The sequence below is a fragment of the Topomyia yanbarensis genome, chromosome 2, assembly GCF_030247195.1.
Source record: "Topomyia yanbarensis strain Yona2022 chromosome 2, ASM3024719v1, whole genome shotgun sequence".
NCBI classification, from domain to species: Eukaryota; Metazoa; Arthropoda; class Insecta; order Diptera; family Culicidae; genus Topomyia; species Topomyia yanbarensis.
Window position 1 is genome coordinate 96,765,359 of NC_080671.1, and position 23,455 is coordinate 96,788,813.

The window sequence follows — 23,455 nt, forward strand, 5'->3', positions numbered from 1 at the left end:
AACCGCTGTGTTGGTTATTGCTGGTCTTCGGATCTTAAGCTACTTTCACACGATTGCTGCATCCAACTTTAAACAATTTGAAACACTGCCTCCTTGTAAGGATAGGTCGTTCTTTATAAGTGGTTGAGCTTTTTTCAGAGAATTTATCACAGCAAGAAGTTCCTTTGTGCTTCTCTAGCTAACTTGTTTTGAAATTGCGCCATGAAGTTCATTGTCAATTGAAGTATTCTGATATTCAATTTTTTAAACAGAAGACTCAGGGTTCCTTCAACCCTTAGCACGTTAGCATCACGGCGGCCAAAACCTTCCTTCCTAGCAATATGACCAACAAAGAAACTGAAACGAACTGTAGACTTTCTAGAACCTTATTGCACACAAAATGAATTAGTTTGTCCTAGAAACGAACATCATGGGTTTCTATAACTCAGACGAAAAACTCGTCTTAAACAGCAAAACATCGAAAAAAAATTAAATAAAACCGAAATAAATGTTGCCGAGTGGTTTGGAGAATACGTATTTGCAATTACAGTAATGTGTTCAAGTTAACGAAAGTATTAAATTCTGTAAAACAAAGATAGTTTGTGACCAAAACTAATATTTCGGAAATCGCGAAAATATAATAAATCATCGAAAAGAATCAGGAATTTCTTTTCCCGGAAAATTATTTCCGGGCTTGGAAACCCTAATTGAAACATTTATGCTATGCCCATTTTTTTTATCAAAATGATTTTCAAATAGGGTAATTCTGGCACAAGTGTCACACGTTTCTTAAAATCAAAACTATCGTTTTGTAAATATGGTTACGTGAGCCCTTGTAATCGTTTAAGCTCAGGTAGTATTTGCAGAAGCTGCATCAATACATTATCATCTTACATTTCACAGTACAAATGTACTGTAAGATGATTATTAAAAAGTTGCAAAATAGCTAATCGAGAAATGTTCAAGGACAAGCGCCTCACTTTTATGCTCTGAAATTAAATTACTTTGGAGAATTGTGAAAACAAAAACTTACTCGAAATGTTAATACATTTTATAGAATAATATCAATTACTTTACGTGTTTTTGTCTCCAAAGTAATTTCATTCCAGAGCAATGAATGTTTCACAATGTTTGCTAAAACGGTTGGTCATGGTCACGATTTTTTTTAAATTTTCCAATAAGTAATTGGTAAAGTAAAATAAATATCTTAGTGCAAGTATGAACGCAATTGAAACCAAGGCATGGAATAATATGCTATGAAAATGCAGCCTAATCTAGAGCCAGTAACCAGAACGCACTGTATCATTCAAAATTTTTTTAGCCTAGTCCTAGATCAGAACACACTATTAGTATGGACAGTCAAGTTAGAACGCAACTCTATTGGCTCAAATTCGGCTTCTTTGTGATTTGTTTTTGTTTTTTCCTAATATCCTTTCCATAATTTATTATGAACTTCTGGGTCAAATATAATGGTATCTGGTTACTCGGTGCTTCAACATCAAACTATTTTATTTTTTCCTCGGAGAACCATGGACCACATGGAAAACGTAACAATTTGAAGCGTGGTTCTTTTCAGCTTGACTGATTGGAATTGTCCATGTTCACAGATTGCCACAGGTTATGCAATGGGATCTTTTATTATCTCGTTTTAACACAGTTTCAGTGACTAGAATGAATCGATCAAAAAGTGTGAATCGCGGTTTTGTTTTGCGTAACAGGATCTGCCCGCATATTTTCTCACTATAGAGGTCAGATTTTTCGTCAAATGTACCCGAATATGTTCAGATGAGGTTTGGATAGTGGTATCTCGTATTTAAAGTTATTACTCGTTTCGTAAGCGCGCTCGTAAAATGAGTTGAGCTGAGCGTTTGCTATCAATTGGGTATAATAAATATGTTAACCAAGAACCAGCTGAGGGATGCCGTGCATCCCTCAAATCTGCTCTATTCCAGTAGTTCTTACGAACCTAAACACTTTTAGATAGTTGAGTTAAACACACTAACAGCTAAAACGCACAATCAAACTCATTTCAAGAAAACAGTTATGTAAGAAGATCGACTAATGATCGGAAAATGGGACTGCACCCTTGAAGGGAAAAGTGCACAGATGGAAGTAAACTGATATGATATGACCTACATGAATGCTACTTACGCCGCCTGCCGTTTGAAGTAGATCATTCTGTATAATGACACCAACGCGGGATTTTGCCTAGCAGCCTCTACAACACGATTGAATAGTTCTACTTAAATGGTTGTTAAATTACATCCACAGTGGCAGAACAATTGACTCGAATATTTGACACTCGAGATCGTTACCATGGTACCTATTAATTATGCAAACATTTTGCCTAGCTTTGCAATCAGCACTGCCGCGTCCAGTGTGACGTTATCATGGGGGAAAAGCGATATTCCTCAAAGATCCTTTTTATTTATTTTTTTGTTTTTTCGTCTTTTGCACATCAATATAGGTAGAAATCATGATACGTATGTATATGTTGTTGTTCATATGTGATTGTAATTATTACAATGTTCTATTCTCATTAACCGTTATAGTTAAATCAGTCTTGTTTTATTATTATTTTGTTTTTTTTTGTTTGTTTCATTTTGTGAATCTAGTCTGTGACTTTCGTCACGTAGTGTAATTATACTTAAAATGAAAAAATAAGACTACAGTTGTTTTGTTACTTTCGCATTACTACTTAAATGAACACTTCACCGTATTAGAGTTAATTATTGTTAGTAAAATATTATTCTTTTTGTGTAAATTCAAACATTCCTTGTGTGGTTCGGGTTCCTCAGTTATTTGCTGGGAAAAAATGTATCATTCCTCGTAGAATGTTGATAGTTTGCAATTATTCTCAGGTGTCCATCTCGCAGTACAACGTGCTATGCATTTGTGGATTGTGCTGTCGGTATTATATTTCGGTGTGCCTTACGAGTTAAGAAAAAAAATATGGTAGAGAAACTGCATCGTTTTGTGTTACAAATAAAATATAACTCACACTCTTTGCGTTTCGCAATGGCAAATTTCAGGATTACAATGTTTGCACCACATTTGTTTTCACAGACTTGGAAATTACAGTCGGATGTGCTCTTCACTTACAGATCACTTTAGTCAGCAATTGACTACGGTGTTTCTTTTCTCTTTCGTGTATGTGTGTCAATTCAAACCACTTACACGTTTAAGGGAAGCATCAGTGAATATCGTATCACGTTGAAAACTGCTGCTGATATCGGTTAAATGTTTTTTTTTTTTATTTTTCACTTTCATCGGGAATGAAAAAGCGTGGAAATTTTCTTTTAATAATAGCAAGATGTCTAGCCTAATTCTGCTGTAACAGCTCAATAACCTTAGGTTCTCATAGGTTTGACAGCAAAATTAACAAAGGTAAACCTTAAATTAGGAAAACGAGGATCATTTTTTGCAGGGGTGAGATTTATGTCCCTAGTATTTATCCTTCCACTAGCAGCTACTTAGTTGTTGTCTATGTATAGCGATATCAATAAGTCATGTGTTAATAAGATTAATGAAGGTCTCTGTTTGTGTTTGTCTGCGTACTTTTATTTTTTTAGATTTAATTGAGTCTTTATTTCGAGTGATGTTAAGTTCTGCGTTCAATTAACTAATTAAGAATTAGAAATGGTAACTAGCAACACGTTCTTCTTGAATGACTACGGGAACCGTTTGAGCTTTATGATTTCAGTTTAGACTGTGAACTAATTTTATTACTAATGAATATTTGTCAGCGAGTGAATGATGAACGTTAGTCATATTAGGGAGTGTGATGCATCAGATCTTAATAAAAAATCCCCAAGGTAGGAAGGGTAAACCCAGAATGGTTACGCGACAATCCTTAATAAACATGGCAAATTTCGATTTTCTATATATATAACATGATGGAATATTTCGAAAATATCACAATATTCGGGCTTGATTTAGAATTTAGCGAAAATGAAGGGTTTACCAGTTTGCCGTGGGAATTCCGTCCAATGTTAAAAGCATGTTATTTATTGCACGTAATATTTAATTGGTTGGACTTCCACCGACTGTAGCATCACACTTTAGTTACATTTTTGTGAGCATGTTTCATGCTTTGCAAAGTATTACCGTATCACGAACCGGGATCAGGGCCACTTTTCCATCTCAAAAGTTTTCGAAAGTTATCCAGCTGGTGAAATTTTAAGCTGCTTTTGCGATATAACTAACATATGTCTATTCATCTATCCACTCATTATTTTAAAGGTGTGATCAATTTGGCATTTCAGTCTCTTTGAGAAATTTTCGTTTGTATTTATCGATTTAAATAAACTTCAATGTACTAATTATATATGTTATCTTCCATAGATGTGTGTAAGCGACAATATTCTTTTGCACTCTCGTTTGTTACAATGGATCTATCTGTTTGAAGCCTCTGATAGTTTTGAATAGTATCGGTTTAACAGCATGTTGCTTGATGGCTTGAACGGTGGAATAGTGTGTGCACGAATAGTAAAACCAGAAACTGCGTTACAGTGTCAACATCTGGTTAAACACATACTGTGAGGTAGCTGAAAAAAGTGCTGAACAGCCAATTTAAATATTACAACGCAGTCAGTTACAAACTACCAAAGAACCTGAAGTAGGATGATATTGCCACATTCAACCGGCATTTAGATTAGCATAAAAACTTGTGCAATTTCCAAATCACTACTCGTTGGAAATCAGCGTCTCAGTACAGCAACACTGCCGCTATAAGCATAACAGTCCCATTTGCTATGGGATTCCTTATACACATTATGCGTAGAGCGGCAGCACACGCGTTTGAAAGTTTCGCTCAAGCTGCGTCACCTGCAAACGTTTGGAACCTAAACATCAGTTACCTATGATAACACCATCGCTTGTATGTGAATAAGGCGGAACAATAGTCCGGTTCAAAATTTCCGAATACTCTGATAAGACCTATCCGTTATGTTTTCAAACTCTCACGCATTTACTATTAACTCTGCCTCACCTAAGTGATTTTCAAACTTTCCCTGCCTAATTAGAATTAGTTGAGATTATTTTTTGAACAGGCTGTAGTTTTTACGATGTTTTAAGTATCACTACAAAACTAGAAAAAATCTCGAATATTTTGGCATGGAAACGTCGCAGAGTACATAATGATCAGTTTTACCGGATTTTTGGCCAATTACGTAGAGAATCTCTATACCAACGTGCTTCCGTTTTATTTATCAGTTTTATGTCAAATAAACATGCTGATTTAGATTCGTTATAACCGCTCGTTTTAAACTGAACTGAGAATTCGTTTCAGTTCACTTTTACTCCGTTCACGGATAAGCGTGTTAATGGACGGCGAAACCTATGTCAATGCAAACTTTGAACAGTTTCCTGTCAGGGTGTATTTCACGGCAACTGAAAGGGGAAAGGGTCAAGCATATGTCAAGGGTCACTTAAAAATAACTGGTTTGGCAGGCTATCAGTACTTGTGGCTTAACAAGCGATATGTTTGTTTGGCATCCGAATTGTTAACCAGAAAATTAACGTTGTCTACCCTGAAGCATGGCGATTGTCCTATGCTGTTTGGGTTGAAATTGACGCACTGTCGTTACGAAATGGGTCGTACAGTAATATGCCGGAAACAAGGTTCAGGTGGTATCCAAGAACAAGTATCCAGCCAACAGAGCTGAAGAAGGCCCAGGAAATGTTTACGCGAGAAGCAGTTTAAGGGGCTACATTTTTTTTATTTTTTTCAGAAAATCAAAATAGAAATATTACCTGACTACTCCTTGAGAATATTTTCCCAAATTTTCATTGATCTGTTGCAGTAGATCGAAAGTTACAGCGCTTCGTCCACCAAGAGCATGAAATTTCAAACTAGATCATCTCGAAATGTCGTTTTTCCAAAAATGGCTCCATGATGACGATTGTCGAAAAACTACCCAACGATTTTCTTCATTTTTTTAAATTGTTCGTAATTAATTTTTCTCGGCCCTCTTTTATATGCATAATTTTTAGTTTCGGGCATAAGATTTTTTTTAATACAATTTTTTAAGCTCACATTGATTTTTTGGGAAAAATGTTCGCGTATGAAGGAAACAAAGTACATTTAATTTAATTTATTTATTTCGTCAATTGATGTAGACTATTTGAAATTTGTTCAATTAATCGTTAAGGTGCGAGGAACACTTCTTTATTAACGGCATTTTTTGAGTTTTGGGATTTTAGTTGATCTGTTGGACTTCCATCGTGATCACCGCAAGCCTCTTAAATAAAAAAGAGGTTTCGGGGAAAAGATATAACTCTGCAATAATCAATAAATTGTTATGAACTAATGCTTGTTTTTTTACTGAAAAGTATACTATCAAAATATTATAACCTTGATGTAATAAAATCATTGCTTCATACCTTTACATAAATTCAAACTTTCTTCAAATGTTTCTGAAGTGGACGAGATGATTGTACAGAATAAGAGGGCAAGAGTGAAACGAAAGGCCCACCAATTCGGATTCGATCAACCTCAGCTGAATATTTCTTCTGTATTTTATACTTGTTTAACCTTGAAATTTTTTAGATGAAAATATTCATTATTCTACGGACATTCTTGTTCGACCAAATTTCGATCGTAACACCCTTTATCATTGAGAATTAAAATCGCTTCTTTATTAAATTATAGTTTACGCTATTTGTACTCTAAAATCATAAGCGTCCATGAAAATAAGGTTTATCAGTGCTAACGGGGATCGAACAAATCGAAAAATAAACAAATGAATTAGTGAAGATCTGCTCTACTAGCTGAGATTCAAACCAAAGACGTTGTTGTTGTTCGAACCCTAGGACTTAACGTTAAAATCAAAAACACAATAATCACTAAAAAACTTTACCTTCGATGTCCGTGTTTAGTGGTCAACAATTGATAGAAAAATTATTGTGAAACATGAAAAGAAAACGAAAATACTCATAAAGGGTGTTACGATCAAAAATTGGTCAACTTCAAATTGACGCTTTTTTCATTCTGCTACCCCTCATTTTGAAGTCGATTTTGATATTTACTCTTCAGTTGCAAAAAGAACATCGAAGTAAAAGGAGAGGAATTCCACGAGGATCCGACCGAAAATTTTTGAAAACGCGACAGACCATCTTCACTTCTGAAGAAACTTCACTCGATTCACAACCGAAATGAGATTATTTTGACTCAAGAGTAATTTTTCAAAAGTACGTAGAAGTTATTGCGTGTAGCATTTTCCAAAAATGTTAGATTATCGAATTTTATTCAGCAAATCTATTTGAGAACGAGTTACAGAGATTGAACAAAAAATATACACTAAAAGAGGTTGTGTCATTTTTCCTAAAACCATAAATTAATGTGAAAATTTTCAATTGCAAAAAATCATTTTTTAATTTTTTGATATTTTGTCGATCAAAATCTAAAAAAAAAAATGAAACATTTTGAATGTGATTGCATCATGAAGGATTTAGTGAAAAAGTTTGTCTAACAATACCCAGGAAACCACTAAACACTAAAACAAGCATTACATTCACTATATAACAGCTTCGTTATGCTTATAGGCTCTATACATGCTTTGCAAATGTCTATGAGCTTTATACAAGCTTTGCAAATACTTATAGGCACTACGAATATCAAACATTAAAACAGGCTGTATATAAGTATATGAAGCTCTACTGTAGAGCTTACAAACCCTGTAGCTATAAATCAGATACGGTAGTCACCGATGCCATTTTAATGCCTGTTATGGTTGACATTTTCATTACCCTAACCAATAAATACCAAATCAAAACAAATATGATATGAGGCACATTGTAAGCATAGAAAACCTTATCAGCTTCCGAGGTTTAGGCAGGTCGTCGTAAACAAATTAAAGAGCACATAACCCTCCAGCCATAAAATGATATCGCACATTGCGATGATTGGTTCCATTTTATTATAGAACTGAAGATATAGTTAAAAAGTATGATCAAAACCATGCGCCTAATTATAGGTGTAATCACAATAAAAATCTTTCAATTTAAAGGCGGCAAATATTTGTTAGATTTGCCAGCGCCCAAATAGATCAAACGGCAAGCGCGTAACTCCCACAGGTTCTAAAGGCAGAAGTTCAAGCCTGGAACGTACTAAAGGCAAAAGTTCAAGCCTGGAAAAAAATCAAACGGAACATGTGAGAGAAAGACCACGAAAGAAATAACGAGAAAAAAATAAAATTTCCTCCGTTTTTGTTATGTTATTTTTTCAACCAGTGGGTTCTACCCACCACAAATTGTTTTGACATATCTCCATAGGCGCGGTGGAAAAAGTAGGAGTAGGCAGTAAATCAGTCGAATATTTCGCCAAACGTGGCCTTTAAGTAACACTAAAGTACGATATTGAACCTATAAGCTCTGCTACCCTTGTTCTATAAGCGACTACAGAGCCGAATTGATGCCACTTTTACGGCTTAATGGTTACTTGGGTAGCTTTATACATGTTTTTAAATTTCATGCTCAGTCAGTATGTAACATTATTTCGTTGATAGCTCGACCAACTGTGACTGGGTTGCGCTTAAATAGGTTTCAATATCTTTGCTTCGTTCCTTAGAAGAAATACAATGAAAAATCTGGCTTGGAAAATGCAAAATACTCGCGTTTAAACGAAGTGAAAAGTCTAACTAACTCTAACTAATATATTCAAACGGGTGGGATGAATAGAGGTGTTAAGATGAATTAGGGCACAGTTACCCCAATTGACAGACCAGACTGTAGTTTTATTACACACATTTAGAAAAAATACAGTAAATTTACGTCTCCTAATAGAAATAATAAAAAAATAGTTCGTGAAATTATGCTATGTTATGCTATATAGTGTAGTCATTAGAACTTATTTGGTTGTTTTCATGTTTTCAAATGGTTTACAATATCGCCTTGATGTCAAAGGGAACGTTACAGGAAATTAAAAAAAACCCTAACGTTCTTCATGGAAAAACGCGAACAACTTATGAAAAGTTCATAATAAAACAAAATAATTGTTTTTGTTTAAATAGTTGAAATTCAAAATCATGTATAAAACTTTTTTGCTGATAAGTTCTTCATCATTCAATCACATTGAAAATGTTCTCTTTAGATTTTTGTTGACAAATAATCAAAAAAATAAGAAAATAGTTTTTCTAATTTAAATTTTTAACGTGAATCTTTGTTTTTGCGAAAAATTACATTTTTTTCAGCGCCCTTTTTTGAGTGGAAGTATTCATTCCCTGTAACTCTTTCTTAGACAGTTTTGCTACATAAAATACGGCATTTGAAAAAAATTGTTTTAAAAGTAATGCACGAAAAACCGCTCACGCCCTTTTGAAGAATTGCTCTTGCATCGAAATGTTGCAATTGCCAGAGAAAATCATGGAGATTCATAAACCTAACACAACCGCAAAGTTTTGTTTGAATCGGCGATTGTTATATTTTGTGGTCCGTCGTTTTTTTATGGAATCTTTCAGAAGCAACGAAGTAAAATTTTGCTCGCGCTTCGTGAAAATTTGACCAACCCTCACGCCAAGTTGGTGAAATTTTTTAATGTGCATAAATCAACTGTCATCAATGTAATAAAAGTGTCTGGAAAACGTTTGTCAACAGCCAGGAAGACTGGACCGTGGGGAAATCTAAAGCCGGAGGAAGCAAAGACATGGAAAAGGTGGCCACCTGTTACCAGTAGCACCCCAAATTTTCCATTCAAGATGTCGCAAGCAAGTTGGGAATGTCGTCTACAACCGTGCATCGAGTTAAAAAAACTGAGCCGGACTGTCGAGTTACAGAAATGTTGACTCCAAATCGTGACCATAAACAAAACAAGTTGGCAGGAGAACGGAAGTTGTACATGAAGATGCTGATAAAGTTTAGTAGAGGATGACAAACCTACGTCAAGACAGATTTGAAATAGCTGCCTACCCCATACTATACGTCGACTGAAAGAGGGAAGACGGTGGAGATTTTCAAATACTTAAAGCGATTGAAGTTCGCAAAAATATTTCGTGTGGCAGGCCATCTGTTCCTGTTGCTGGAAAAGCGACATTTACATCGCAACCGGGACCATGAACCAGGAAATTTATGTACAAGAGTTCCTGGTAAAGCGTCTGTTGCCATCCCTAAAGCAACACTATTGATCCATTCTGTTTAAGCCAGATTTGACATCTTGCTATTAAGACAACAAAACCATGGAGTGGTATGCCGCGAACAACGTCCAGGTTATGCGCAAGGACATGAATACTCCAAACACGCCAAAGTTCAGCCCAATAGAAAAACGTAAGGCAATCGTCAAGCGGAACCTCAAGAAGACACGAAAGGCAGTTGTCTGCGAGATGCAGTTCAAGGCAAACAGGCGTTCAGTGGCAACGAAAAGGACTAAGGAGGCTGTACAAAACTAAAAGAAATGAGTTAAACGAAAGGCTCGGCAATTTGCATTCGGTAAAAAGAAAGCTTGAGTAAATATTTTTTCTTTATTTCTGCATCGACTTCAGTTACCATTTGTTGGAAGCAAACATTTCTCGAGTACTTTTTCAAATGGTCGTAAGTAACAATGAGAGATTCTCTTTGAGGTCTTTCTCTTCTGTTCATTACTCGGCCATTTCAACATTTACTACTCTACTCTTTGCATAATATTGTAGTAAAATTCGTCGGCTTTCGATATGTACTGGAAAATTAGTACAAAGTGTTGTAATGACGTCGTAATAAACGAAAGAGTAATTAAACAAAGAGAGGCTCTCAATGTTACTTACGTCCATTTGAAAAAGTACTCGAGATTTCAAGAAACCTATGGTTTCAAGCAAATTTCATTCATGTCTGATAATTCACAAAAAAATCCGTCGACCTCAGTCGGCATGGAGTAACGGCGGAAAGATTACTCCACTATCTGGGCCCTAGATATCGGGCTCATCAACCGCGACCAATGGCTCTAATTCCCCTTCCGGAGGAAGACGTTACCACCGAATAACTTCCTATAATTTCAACGACCTCGGCTGGGATTGAATCCAGAGCCACTGGGGCAAGGTCATGCTGACCACTCATACATCGGCGTCGCCATTATTTCCAAGACCATACAACCGATCAAGTTCAGCTAATATCAGAGGCTTATTTAGGGATATGGTTGACAGGTGATTCAAAACACCACGAACCAACGTTGGTATAGGGAAATTTTCGATATGGTTTATCAGAGAGTTAGAAATTTAGATTGCATCAGATAAATACTATGATGTGTTCTTTTATTACTCAGATGGATGTTCGCCGAAAGCACTTAGCAAAAATCAAAAGATGGGCTTGTAGTTATCTAAAATATATTAAATACTTAATATATTTTATTCAATAATTTTCAAGAGCTGAAGAAAAGCACTACCTTAAAGGTTGCTGATGACATAGTGACTACTGGAAAGCATGAGTATTCTTTTTTCGAAAAATGTAAGTTTCAAGGACGGGACTTGAAAAAAAGAATAGTTATAGTCTGTATAATAATCACATACACTTAGGTTAAAAACTATAAATTATAAAAAACATAACTTTTCAAAATAATCGTCAACTATTTCTGTTCAATGCTTATTAAAAATAATTCATTCGAAGCCCATACACATGTTTTCTCACGGTGCGTGGACTTCAAGATAACTTACAATGTAGCAGTAGGCATGTGGAACATCGATGAAGATGGTGGTACACAGCCATACCGATAACATATCGACAACAACATGTCAAGGAAGGCCTGTCTACTTTTCACTTCGTCTTATATTTGATTGAGTAGGGAAACATACTGAAGCATCCCTTTTCGTGAAATGTTTGTAGCTCTGGGGTTTAAACATTGCGAATCATTTGTACGGGTTGGGAACCAGCAAAAAATAATAGTATTCAAGGAATTGATGAAGTCAGTCTGTTCACGCACTCCACTCAGCACATAAGCACTGCTACCAAACCTGCTATCCGGTTCGTCAATACCTCTAACGGTTAACACATGCACATTGTTAGGTTTGGAAGATAAGGTAGATTAAAGTACAACTTAAACTAGAAAACAGTTTCATTAACCGTAAGCGACTCACTGGAAAGAACGTAAATACTCTTATATCTAACACAAGCGATCTCGATTGCTAGTAGAAGTTCTTATGGGAAATGTGCAGATTTAGTGTTGACTGTTCCCACAGAAGGGAAAGCGTCTCACGGTTGTTTAAGGTAGTTTGAAAAATCAACTTTGGAGCATGGTTTGGAACCTACAATTTTATTAGTATCACAAAGTAGTAAACTCAATCGTACAGAAGAATTGTATAGTATTCACTATAGAACTTTCGTTTGAAACTTATTAAAACTAACACTAAAAGTAATGCTTACGCAGGCTAAGTTGTAAGGGTAATCATCGTTTCAATTTTAATGTTCTTTCGTCATTTGAAATGTTACAGATATATTGTTTGGAATATACTAAATGGCAAGCTAGGAGCGTTGCTTTAAGAAACTGTCAACAAAGTAAAGCACGCGAAACAGATATTCCCTGCGAGTTCATTGAAAACTAATTGATTTGTTGAAAGAAGGACACGTCATTGTGCACGTCCATCGTCGGAGTTTTATACGCAGTTTGGCACTTGTACTGTTTTAATCCATTATGGTAAGTGTTTCCAAATTACCAACCATATCTGAATGTCAATCGATTGAGAACTATACTAAAACAGGTTGGGTCGAATTGGACCGTCAACTGATTGAAATTCAGATAGGCACGATAATTTGTGGAAGATGATGCAATTGAAAGATCTTAGATACGATTTTTCACTAAATTGGCATTGCTCGATTATTTCTACAAGGAAATCCTTTTGTTTGAATCACCCAACAATCATAAATATTAAGGCTTACACGTAAAATGGCAGTTAAATATATCAAAAATCTTATTTTCACACCAACACTATTCAGACTAATCTTCAATACAGATTAGTTTCTAAAACAAGAATGCCATCGGTTGTACGTGTCTATCCGAGCCGATAGATATGCTAAGCGTTTATTTTCTACTGGATTACTCTTGTATGAAGCGTACAGCAAACAGTACGCGCAAATCTTTCAACATACCTGTTTCTAATAAACCAACAGGGAATTCATTCTATCCGTGAATCAGAGCTAACACAAGAGTATGTATTTCATTTTCGCGTGATGTGCAGGCATTGTACAGAGCAGAAATAAATCGATTGATAAGATTTAATCGTTTCGCCGACAATATCAGCGCAGCAAACAATATTTATCAACTAGTGAAAGGAAAATTCTATAGCTCTTGTGATCGATTTTTGTTTTAACTTCGAACCGTTATGCACTTTGGTTAATGTCAACAACAATTAAGATTTGCATTTGATGTTTTCCCGTTTATCAGCATTTGATTGATTTAACGCCACATTGTGTTGTGCCAATAAATTGACGGAGTACATACAATGAACACTGAGAACTACATACAATTGTTGGTATGAGACGTGTCTAGCGGCTGGAGCATTATCACTTTACTTTCATCAATAAGGTTCGCATTATATGGCTGACATCGCCAATTAACGATCAGATAATCGGATTTTAATAAGTTTTTTTCTTCTTAAAACAAAAATAGTAAAAAAATACATTTTTCAATAAATAATACAACCAATAATTTTCTACAATCCGATAAAAATATTCAATAAAATGAGCGAAATATACGCATTTCCTTCTCATGCTATGTTTTCGTGATTTTTCCTTGTCTTTAAGGTTTGCCTTAGCTTAAATATTATCATTGTGTTCGTTCCTACTCAGAACTTCTCAAAGTGTAATTAGCAGTACTAGCGCGTAGTGTTACTTTAACAATACTCTTAAATTTCAAAGCTTTCTTGTAAATGGCGTTCGTTGAGAAGCGTTTTCAGGTTCGAACGAATCGATTAAGGTCCTATATATTTAGCGAAAAGTTGCAACAGTTCCCATTTTGGTTGGTTGTCTTCTCACACTGGCTGCCGAAGCCGGCAAAAACGAAAGTAATTCCGACTGTCTTTCCGCACATCATTAACTTCTTTTTTGTTTGCTTTTTTTTAATTCTTATAGATTTGCTTACTTCGAAATATATTCTAATACCACATTTGATTTTCTTATAAATTGCTTTCACCTACTGCAAAATGTGCATAATTGTTTGTGACTTTTTACTTTTGACTGAAATATGTATGCGTGTGTCATCATCTCTCAAGCCGTCCTTGGGTCGAGACGGTGGAAACGAATGCTGCTAGTACAAAATAATAGGATTGAAAAAGAACAGAATCCTCATCTGACTTATATATCTAAAGCAACCTAAAGTTAATAGGATTTGTATGCTTCGTTTATTGAGGCTCGAATCCTCTCATTCGCGAAATTAATTTATAATTATTGTAAAACTTAACATGTGAAACATATAACTAGACTTTTCTTTGACTTGAAATGTTTTGTGTATGTGTTTGTGTTGGTTTTTTGCATTTTTAGGTTTGTTTTTGTTTTTAATTTTTGTATGTTTCAAATATATATTAAATGTATATCGTTATATTTAAAAAAATGATAAAAACATTCACAACACCTTAATACTACGCCAGGCGAAACCGCTGACTGTGAAAAGACACTTCTTTTATAAACCCAGGCCTTCAGCTACCTTCGTTCTTTGATGTCCAACAAAATCTACACCACATTGGAAATGAAACAATTTATTTGAAGAATACATCAATTTTCCACCCACAAATACAAAACTGTGATTGTAAAGAGGCAGATAGATAAAACCGTACTTACCGCTTTATCCAATAAACGTGGCATACTTTGTTTACTTAATTACTATGCTCGTTTAAGTTTTTGTATCTTTTCGTTCTGCTTAGTTTAGTTCAGTACCAAGCAAGCTCTCGGGTAAAAATGAGTTTAAATTGGCTGGTGTCACTCGGTCGGATGGGCCATCCAAAGGTGCCCAAAGATTCGATCCAGCAGTACTGCTTGGCCAAGCTGAACTCCAGGTATCAGCAGCTGCAAAACATAAGCATGGTGTGAAGTATGAGTGGGTCTGGGTCATAATTCATAAAGTCATTTAGTGTAACGGACATATGGCATAATTGGAATTTGACCTAATTTCTTACTGTACAAAGTCAGGATAATTTAGCATATTTTTAGCAATTCTCGTAATTAGGATTATTGAGCATAACGGATTTATTATTTTTTCGGCAAAGCGGCAAAGTCGTGCCATAGTTGTTATTTTTGGGAGCACGTCGTTTGGCATAAGTTCATTTGGTATAGAGTCGTTTGGCATACCAACAAGTGACACAAGCATTCGTTTGGCAGCATTGTGGTTTGGCAAAATTTGAAATATACATTAAGTTCTCTATTATATTAGGTGTTGACGCCTAATGTGACATCGCTTAAAATTTTTTGCTGTCCGACATCGATCCGCTCCGTCGGACTTAAACTAGCTCGTAACCCCTATGTTTGAGTAATCCGGGCAAAAGAGTGGATCACAGGATATCTTGTGAGTAGCCACTCTTATTGCACAAAAATTCGATGCGGAATGATAACATTTATAATTATAACAAACGATAATTATGCCAAATGGCCATTACGCCAAATGAACATTATGCCAACCGAAAGTATGTGTCACTTGCTGTTATGCCAAATGAACACTATGCCAAACGAACTTATGCCAAACTACGCGCTCCCGTTATTTTTCGATACACATCGTAGGTTATCAAAGGGCCAGGATCATACGGCATAGTCATTTAGCATAACGGACATTTGGCATAGCGGTTATTTGGCATAATTGTCATTTAGCCTCATTTTTAGAACTGATCAGACTGAAGGTCATTTGGCATAACGAGCATTTGACACAATTTATTTCATTTGCAGGATAATTATCATTCAGCATAATTTCTAATTGTGAGTGTCATTTGGATAATTTTGAGAAGTGATAATACTGGAGGTCATTTGTCATTTTTTATCTAAAGCGAAACGAACACAATTTTAAACTGTCCGAGAAAAAAGGTCATTCGGCATAATTTTGAGCCGTGCTACTGCTGAAGGTCCAAAATTAACTAGTTTATTCTGCTTTACAAGTTAATAAATAACATTTACGCTTTATGTGGCCACGCCACATCGCTTCAAGTCGCGTGCTATCCGACATCGCAGTCGCTCCGTCGGACTAAATCGATGTTAAAGTAATCAGAACAAACGAGTAGATCACAGGTTCGGGGGGCGGCCGCTTACGACGGCAGGTCGGCGACCACCTCGCCTAGTGCATCCTCAGCGGCTTTCCTTGGTCTCGGTTATGCGGAAAATCCGCATTACACTGGCTTCACCCCAAGTGCTAGAGCAGTGTAACAACCGATGATTTAATACAGGGGAACCCGGGGTCAGAAAATTGTAAGACTTTCTGACTGTCATACATATTTGTGGAAGCGCCATCCTGTGGCAAAAAATTTGAAATCTCATTCTGCAGTTCCCTATGCAAATTCTTTCAATAAATAATCGTTCAAAAACTTGACGATATCCAGAAATGTTAAAACTAACCATCGTTTGGATCGAACGGTTTATAATTCGAAAGAACAGCTCATGATATAAAGAAGGATAATTTAAATTATTGAAGCGCTGCATGGAAAATTAATACTAAAAGACGATCATAATTATAATCAAATAATAATAATCAGCATAGTCTGATGAATCTCAGTTCTAATGCGCTTCACCATTAAAAAACTGTAAAATCTACACTATACTACAACGTAGGTCATAGATAAACAATCCATAATTGCAAAAATGAACAAACACAAGAATTTCAAAAATGAAACTCGAAAGAACTGCTCATATTTAAACGAAGGGAAAATCAGTTTTAAAATGTATTCACTCTAAATAAAATTAATATCAGGTAACGGAAAATAACACATTATTGTTATTGCTTAGTGCAGCTTTAACAACATGGGTCATTCGCTGACAAACTACATATATTCGTCTGTTATGCCAAATGACCATCAGTGAGATCCCTTAGCAAAATTATGTCAAATGACAGTTTTCCAGAAGTTAAAACAATTATGCCAAATGACCTACACAATGATCACTTCTCAAAATTATGCAAATGTACGTTACGCTAAACGTGTATTATGCCAAATGGCCTGCTCCCGTTATCAGGAAGACGTAAAAACCGTGTTAGTCTAAAAATTTAATACGACGACGCAATGTTATTCTGGGTGTTTATTTTGAATTCATACGCAACCTTATTTCAAAATAATATTAAATTATGCAAAATGAATTCCGTTATGCCTAATATTCTTTATGCCAAATGTCCGTTACTCAAAATAACCTTCCACAACACAGCTTGTCAGGAAAAAACACATACCTGGATTACGCATGGACTGTGATTGAGCAGCGGCCCCTAATCGCCAATTCTGACCACCGGATTGACCGCCCGTTAACCCATTGGCGCCACTTGGAGGACCCAAGTGTTGCAAAATGTTCTGAACATCGCTTTCGGTAGGAGTTTCGGCACAGATTGTAGCATTTCCCAGCATGCAATTGTTGAGCGCTAATTGGGCCTTGCTAGCTTCCTCCCGCGATGAGTATTTACAGAGGGCAATGCCATGATTGAGATACACGTGGAAGGCAAGCAATGGACCATGTTGCATGCACAATGTGCGTAGAGTAGAGCCATCAATCTAGGAAAGAGAACAGATTAAATGAAAGTCACTGATAATCTGTTTACTAACATACCTGTGCAGTTAGATTCTTTAGTAGAATCCAGGTCGAAGGCCAAGACGGGACAGCGCTATTCCAACCACCCACACTATGTCCAGCCCCACCACCATGCGGAGGGTTCCACCCATTCACATCAAGTTTGCCGCCTGCTCCTTTAAGCCCAGGAGGGGCCACCCGGCCGCCTTTACCGAGGGCGTTGTCCCACAAATCGGCCGAAGGAACAATACTATCTGGCCATGCATTCTTCAGTTTGGAGCCTCCGAAACTACCGTGCGTGCTGTTAGGATTGTAGCTCCAGGTTGAGGACGTAATCGATTCAGTCGGCGAGGATTTGCTGTTGGTAGCGTTGCTATTATGGTTACTAGAACTATTGCTATTGGCAAATAAATTCGAATCTTTGGCAGAGGCAATGGAGAGTGGGGAGCGTGCAACGCTTCCTGGCGTTATAGTGGGATCATCTTCGATGCGTGTCGTTTGTGTACCCTAGAAAGAGAAACGGATCAGGTGCATTTCGTGCATGCAAATACATTTTTTACATACCTTCCACGGTTTTCCTGGTTCAAACTCAGGAACCAAATCGGTAAATGCATCAGCATTCGCGGCCCAGTCTTTGTTGTCTTGAGCATTTGAATCTGGCCACCCATCACCCATATTAGATCGACCATTGGACCAAGTCCTGCAAAACAAGAAATTAATAATGATGAGTGCTATAATTACTTTTTAATTTTCTGTACAAATACCCATCATCTATTCCACCAAGCCCAGATGGTTTTGAGGTAGTCCCTGGAGCTCTGGGAAAATCAGTGAGATCCGTGTCTTTGTCAGCTGCTGGAGTTGACGGCAGCTTCCATTGGGTTAATCGAGACTGTTGACTAGTACCACCGCTCGTTGGGAATGGATTATTATTGTCCTTCAAGGACATATCGGAGAAATTGCCCGGCAATCCTGATAGATCGTTTGGAGTACGGAACAAATCATTTCCTGGGTGTCCAGCACCGGACACTGGGTTTGGGTTGTTCTGCTGCTGCTGTTGTTTCACATAAATAGTCTGCTGGGCAGTAATCTGATTCTGGAGATTACCAATTTGTGATTTGAGCTTGTTAATTGCAAGAGAAATTTGTACAGCACTGACACCACCACCACCACTGCGATTCAGATTGCTTTGCATAACTTGTAATTGCTGAAAAATAAAAAATAAAAGTTCATTTTCTTCTCGTAACAAAATAGAACAAAGTTATAATGACACGACAAACTTCAGAGTTTCTTCATCGAAATCCGATTCGATCGGATAGCACCTGATTGCTGGTAGTTGTCGTGGCACAATATTCAGCAGACCAATGCGTACCTTGATATGATTCAATAGTTGGTTCAACAGTAATAACGTTTGTGGTGCCAGGGGTTGGTTTAGAATTTGATGGTTCAAGTAACCATGTTGTACGGCCATCTGTATTTGTTGGACTAGCATACGTAGCTGCTGGGTGGAAGGTTGAGATTGTGCATTTTGGTTGAGCACTGATGGCTGTCCGAATGGAGCCCCTGTTGCTCCGTTTGGACCGCCACCACCGTGGCCTGCACCAAACTTCATATTATTAAATGAGTTGATATTCGGATTGCCACCAAATCCACTGAGTATGTTTTGGTTATTCTAAAAGACGGGAACAATATTAGCATCATTTTATAGCCTGAAGAAATAAAACTTACCGGAGGAAATGGAAGCGTCGAGTTTCCTGCACCTGAAAATCGATCAGCGAACTGACCGGCAAACCCAGGACCATGATCATCCCCTCGGCGCCAGTCGGTTGTGGACGCGTTCCTCTGAAGCATTTCAATCGACTCCTCGAGATTCATATTCGATATGCGCAGAACCGTTTCAACGTCTTCTTTCTTGAAACCCATTTCACACAACATGCGATACTGTTTACTGTTCCTAATAAATTCCAGTGGGTTTATTTTGTTAGGTGGCTTATTCAAGCCACCTCCATGCATACCCCAATCAGGACCCATGTCGGCGTTCGCGTCGTTCCAGTTAGAACCCATCTGTTTGTTTTTGTTCCAATTTCCAGCAGACGCATTGTCGTTCCACAATGACCCTGCGGACTTTTCTTCCCAGTTGTTGCTACCGGTGTCTTCCCAACCTCCGTTTCCGCGCGCACCACCGCCACCGCCGACGTTGTTTTGACCCCACAGATTGTCTGGCTTGATTGGGCCGGTATTGCCTAGACGTGAATTAGCTACTCCTGGCAAATTTCCACCAACAATCGAATTGCGCTGTACCGAATTACGTTGGAGTCCTTCCTGTCCTTCTTTCCAGTTGGAAACATTCGAATTTTGACGGCTAAGTACATTTTGACCCCACATCGCTGTTCCGTCATCCACGTTTCGCCGAACACCCTGGGTGGAAGAATCATCCCAATTAGATGGCATCTTATTATGACCTGGTACTTGATTAGTGGGCCATTGACCACCCCCTGCCGGTGTAACAGGTGTGGTTACTGGTGGAATTTTATTTGGTGCCATTCCAGGCAGCTGATGTTGGTCCCATAGATTAACATTACCATTCAATCGACCGGAAATACCTCTGGGGTCGCCACGTATTTCTCTGTTGCCATCTATTCCTCCAGTAATACGCATATTGCGCATATCAATGTTTGTTGACTCCATACCCGCAATAGTGTTAGGTGCACCTACAGGTGGCGCATTACGTTGATCCCATCCACCAGCAGCAGGACCAGCAGTACCTCCCCAATCATTATTTTCTTTTTTAACGGCCCCTGATGCTGGGCCACCTGGGCCCCACATAGCAGTATTATTGGCTGCGTTCCAGGGAGGTTGCTGGGGTTGCCCACCTTGCGGAACGGCTGGAGTTTGGTTTGTACCAGCAGTAGCTCCATTCCAAACAGTATTTGATTCACTGGCATCATCATCCTCTCCCCATGTTCCACCGATATTAGTAGATGGTCCCCACGGGGTTTTTTGTACAGGTTGTTGCTGAGGCATTTGTCCACCGTTGCGAAGGTTTGCTTCCCAAATTTCGGTCCCGGTGTTGGTCTTCCACATAGGTATTCCAGCTGTAGGACCACTGATTGCACTATTCGGATCAGGCTTGGAACCGGGCTCTGGAGAAGCCGGTACATCCCATCGACTGTCCTGGTTGACATTCTCCGAACCCCAGCCATCCACCGCATGGAGTGCTTCTATCATCGTATTTAAGCGTTCCAGTTTTGGATTCGGTTGTGCTGCTGGTGTTTCCAGTTGTTGTTGTTGTTGTTGTTGTTGTGGTTGGGTAGGGTTTGGATTGTTAATTGCGTTTCCCACATTACTAGCACCACTGGGTTGGTTTTGTACGTTGGCATTATTTGGATTCACTGGATTTCCCCCGGACCACGCGTTAGGCTCAGTACTATCACCAACGGGATGCCCCGTAGCACCTGCTGGGCCGGCAGGATTGGGTTGCTGTTGCTTCATGCTTGCACCAGCAACTCCTGTAGGTCCGGCCTGTGGATTGCTACCCCATGCTCCAGGTTGCTGTGGATTCAATGATGCCCACGAATTGCCCGGATTACCAGGAGCGGGTGTCCCCCAAGCGCTGGTACCGCTATTGATCGAATCTTCTCCTCCACCACACAGTCTCATTCGCGGCCGTACGCCACTTTTCAGCACAGTCTTTTCCCATTCCGACATACGCAGTAATTCATCAAACTTAACGTACGTTGTTACTAGTTTCGAGGTTCGTTTGGCTTGTTCGGAAGTATTAGCATCGGTTCTATCACCTGCCATGGCTTTATCATTGCTGTCCTTAAAATCTACATTTTGGTCAATACAGATCAAGCTACTACATCCATCAATTACTATACTATGATTAGTATTTACTGTTATCAGGTAATCAATTAAATCACATATCATATTCACAGTGTCATTCTTATTCATCGTGCTTTGGAACAGATGATCGAAATGTGTCAAATTCCCGTCTTTCTGATTCGTTTGAATATTGTAGCCACCAGTGTTCAGTTCTGGCCGACGTTCGCTCCGCGCATAGTATTGTCCAGCGAGTTTCAGTTTCGATCGTTGCTCACGCTGCAAGTGCAGCTGCCCTTCTTCAATCACCACAAACGCAATGCAATCGATATTCAATTTTGCAGTTTTGTTACAAATTAAGGAATTAATACTAACAGTTAGTATAATATCGGATACAATCCCTGATTGTTGCTCAGACTCATCGATCGATTGTAGTAGTAGTGGTTTTTGAATTAGTAGATGCAGCTTGCCGCCTTCCTTCCTTATCCTCTTCTTCGACAGTTCCTGCCTCGTTTTCTCACCAATTAAACTTAGCAAACTATTAAGTGATTTCTTAAAAGCGTATTCAGACTTGTTCGTGTTGTTTTGAGTAGTTGAAGTAGTAGAAATAGTAGTAGTAGTAGTAGTAGTAATAGATTTTGCAGTAGCGATAGTAGTAACAGTACAGGTGATATTTTTATCAAATTTCTTAATATTGAGGATCATTAATACGTCTAAATTCTTTGTATGATTTTCGATACTAGAGATGAAGTGTTGCATTTTCCGTTATTTAGCGTATTTTTATGTACACTATTGCATTCCTGTTTGAGAAAATATATCGATGCCCTATAAAACATGCACTGATCAGTTGACAAATTGTATCACTAGAAGAAAACCTACCTTAGAGTTTCGTCACTGGTATACTATGTGCAAGTACGATAAGCTGACGTGCTGAAAAATTGAAAAAAAAAACAAAATATTAGCTTAATTTTCCCCTTTTTTGCACCACAAATTTTTACTACGGGATTATTAGTCGAATATGCTCTGCTCTGAATAGAGGGTTGAAATTAGTAAATATATTTTATGATACTGAATGACTCGATCATTTAATCGCCCATACTAGTTTGAAACATCAAACTGCGAGTGCAATTGTTTACAACCCACAAAACTTACATATCTGGAAGCGGGCGGAGCGCAGCTATTGCAAAGATTCAGAGGATCGCTCTTTTTAGTCTCATTTGTTTTTACTCTATTTTTTGATTTTGAGCAAATTAAAAATTGTCAAAATGGCGGCTATGGCAGCATTGCCATAATCGAGAAACTGATGCAGTGTAGAGCTGCTAAGATTGTGCCATCGAAAACAACGGCTTCTCGCAAGCAAACCTGTAATCCACTCGTTTAACCAGTTTACTCGAACATAGGAATTGGTTCCTTCTTTCAAACATGAACAGTTCTTTGAAATTGTATGCCAAACAACTCCTGCACGCAAACATGTTATCTTTTCGTCTGCTCGGTTTATTCAAACACAAGTGTTGATTCCTTCTTTCAAGTTTTCCTTGAATCTATAATAAAATCGGAATGTTTTACATTGGTAACAGTTCATAAAAATAATCTTCAAGTAAAAAGTATCCTATCAAATTTTTGCTCGCGCCTTTCTAGAATCCGAACTACTCGCACTCCAAGTTAGCTAGATCGTTGAAAGTGTCCATTTCAACTTTCTCCAACGTAATAAAAGTGCTTCAGGAATGCTGTTTATAGGCAAAAGGTCTGGATTGGGGAGAAGCCGAAAACCGGAAGCCGCAACGACCTTGTCCTAGCTTCTGAACAAGATTACCAAGCTTAACACAAAGCCATTTGGCATGATATCGTTTGACATAAGACATTATATGGTAGTTGGCCATTTGATATAATAGTCATGTAGTATATGTGTTTAATGCCATATGTTTGAGTAAACCGAGCAATCGGGAGGATCGTACTTTTACATAAAAAACAAAAAATTGCTGTTTGCCTTGTTTTTTTCGATGCGCGTCAAGTTTAGAGA

The 23,455-nt window shown here is 37.8% G+C and overlaps 1 protein-coding gene across 3 annotated transcripts in view; it reads right to left on the reverse strand.

Annotated features, from left to right (window-relative positions):
* Positions 1 to 13,466: 13,466 nt before the first annotated feature.
* The window catches only part of LOC131678900 (protein Gawky-like), a 29,275-nt gene continuing 19,286 nt past the window's right edge, over positions 13,467 to 23,455 (reverse strand). For 2 of the 3 annotated variants that reach the window (XM_058959326.1, XM_058959327.1), the window contains exons 3-11: positions 22,315 to 22,365; positions 19,342 to 22,260; positions 18,986 to 19,285; positions 18,381 to 18,820; positions 18,181 to 18,316; positions 17,656 to 18,123; positions 17,285 to 17,600; positions 14,710 to 14,934; positions 13,467 to 14,601 (exon numbers count right to left, since the gene is read on the reverse strand). In XM_058959326.1, the coding sequence (XP_058815309.1) occupies positions 14,789 to 14,934; positions 17,285 to 17,600; positions 17,656 to 18,123; positions 18,181 to 18,316; positions 18,381 to 18,820; positions 18,986 to 19,285; positions 19,342 to 22,194 (4,659 nt within the window). In that variant the 5' untranslated portion in view covers positions 22,195 to 22,260; positions 22,315 to 22,365 and the 3' untranslated portion in view covers positions 13,467 to 14,601; positions 14,710 to 14,788. The remainder of the gene's footprint in view (positions 14,602 to 14,709; positions 14,935 to 17,284; positions 17,601 to 17,655; positions 18,124 to 18,180; positions 18,317 to 18,380; positions 18,821 to 18,985; positions 19,286 to 19,341; positions 22,261 to 22,314; positions 22,366 to 23,455) is intronic. The other variant, XM_058959328.1, reaches the window with a different exon arrangement.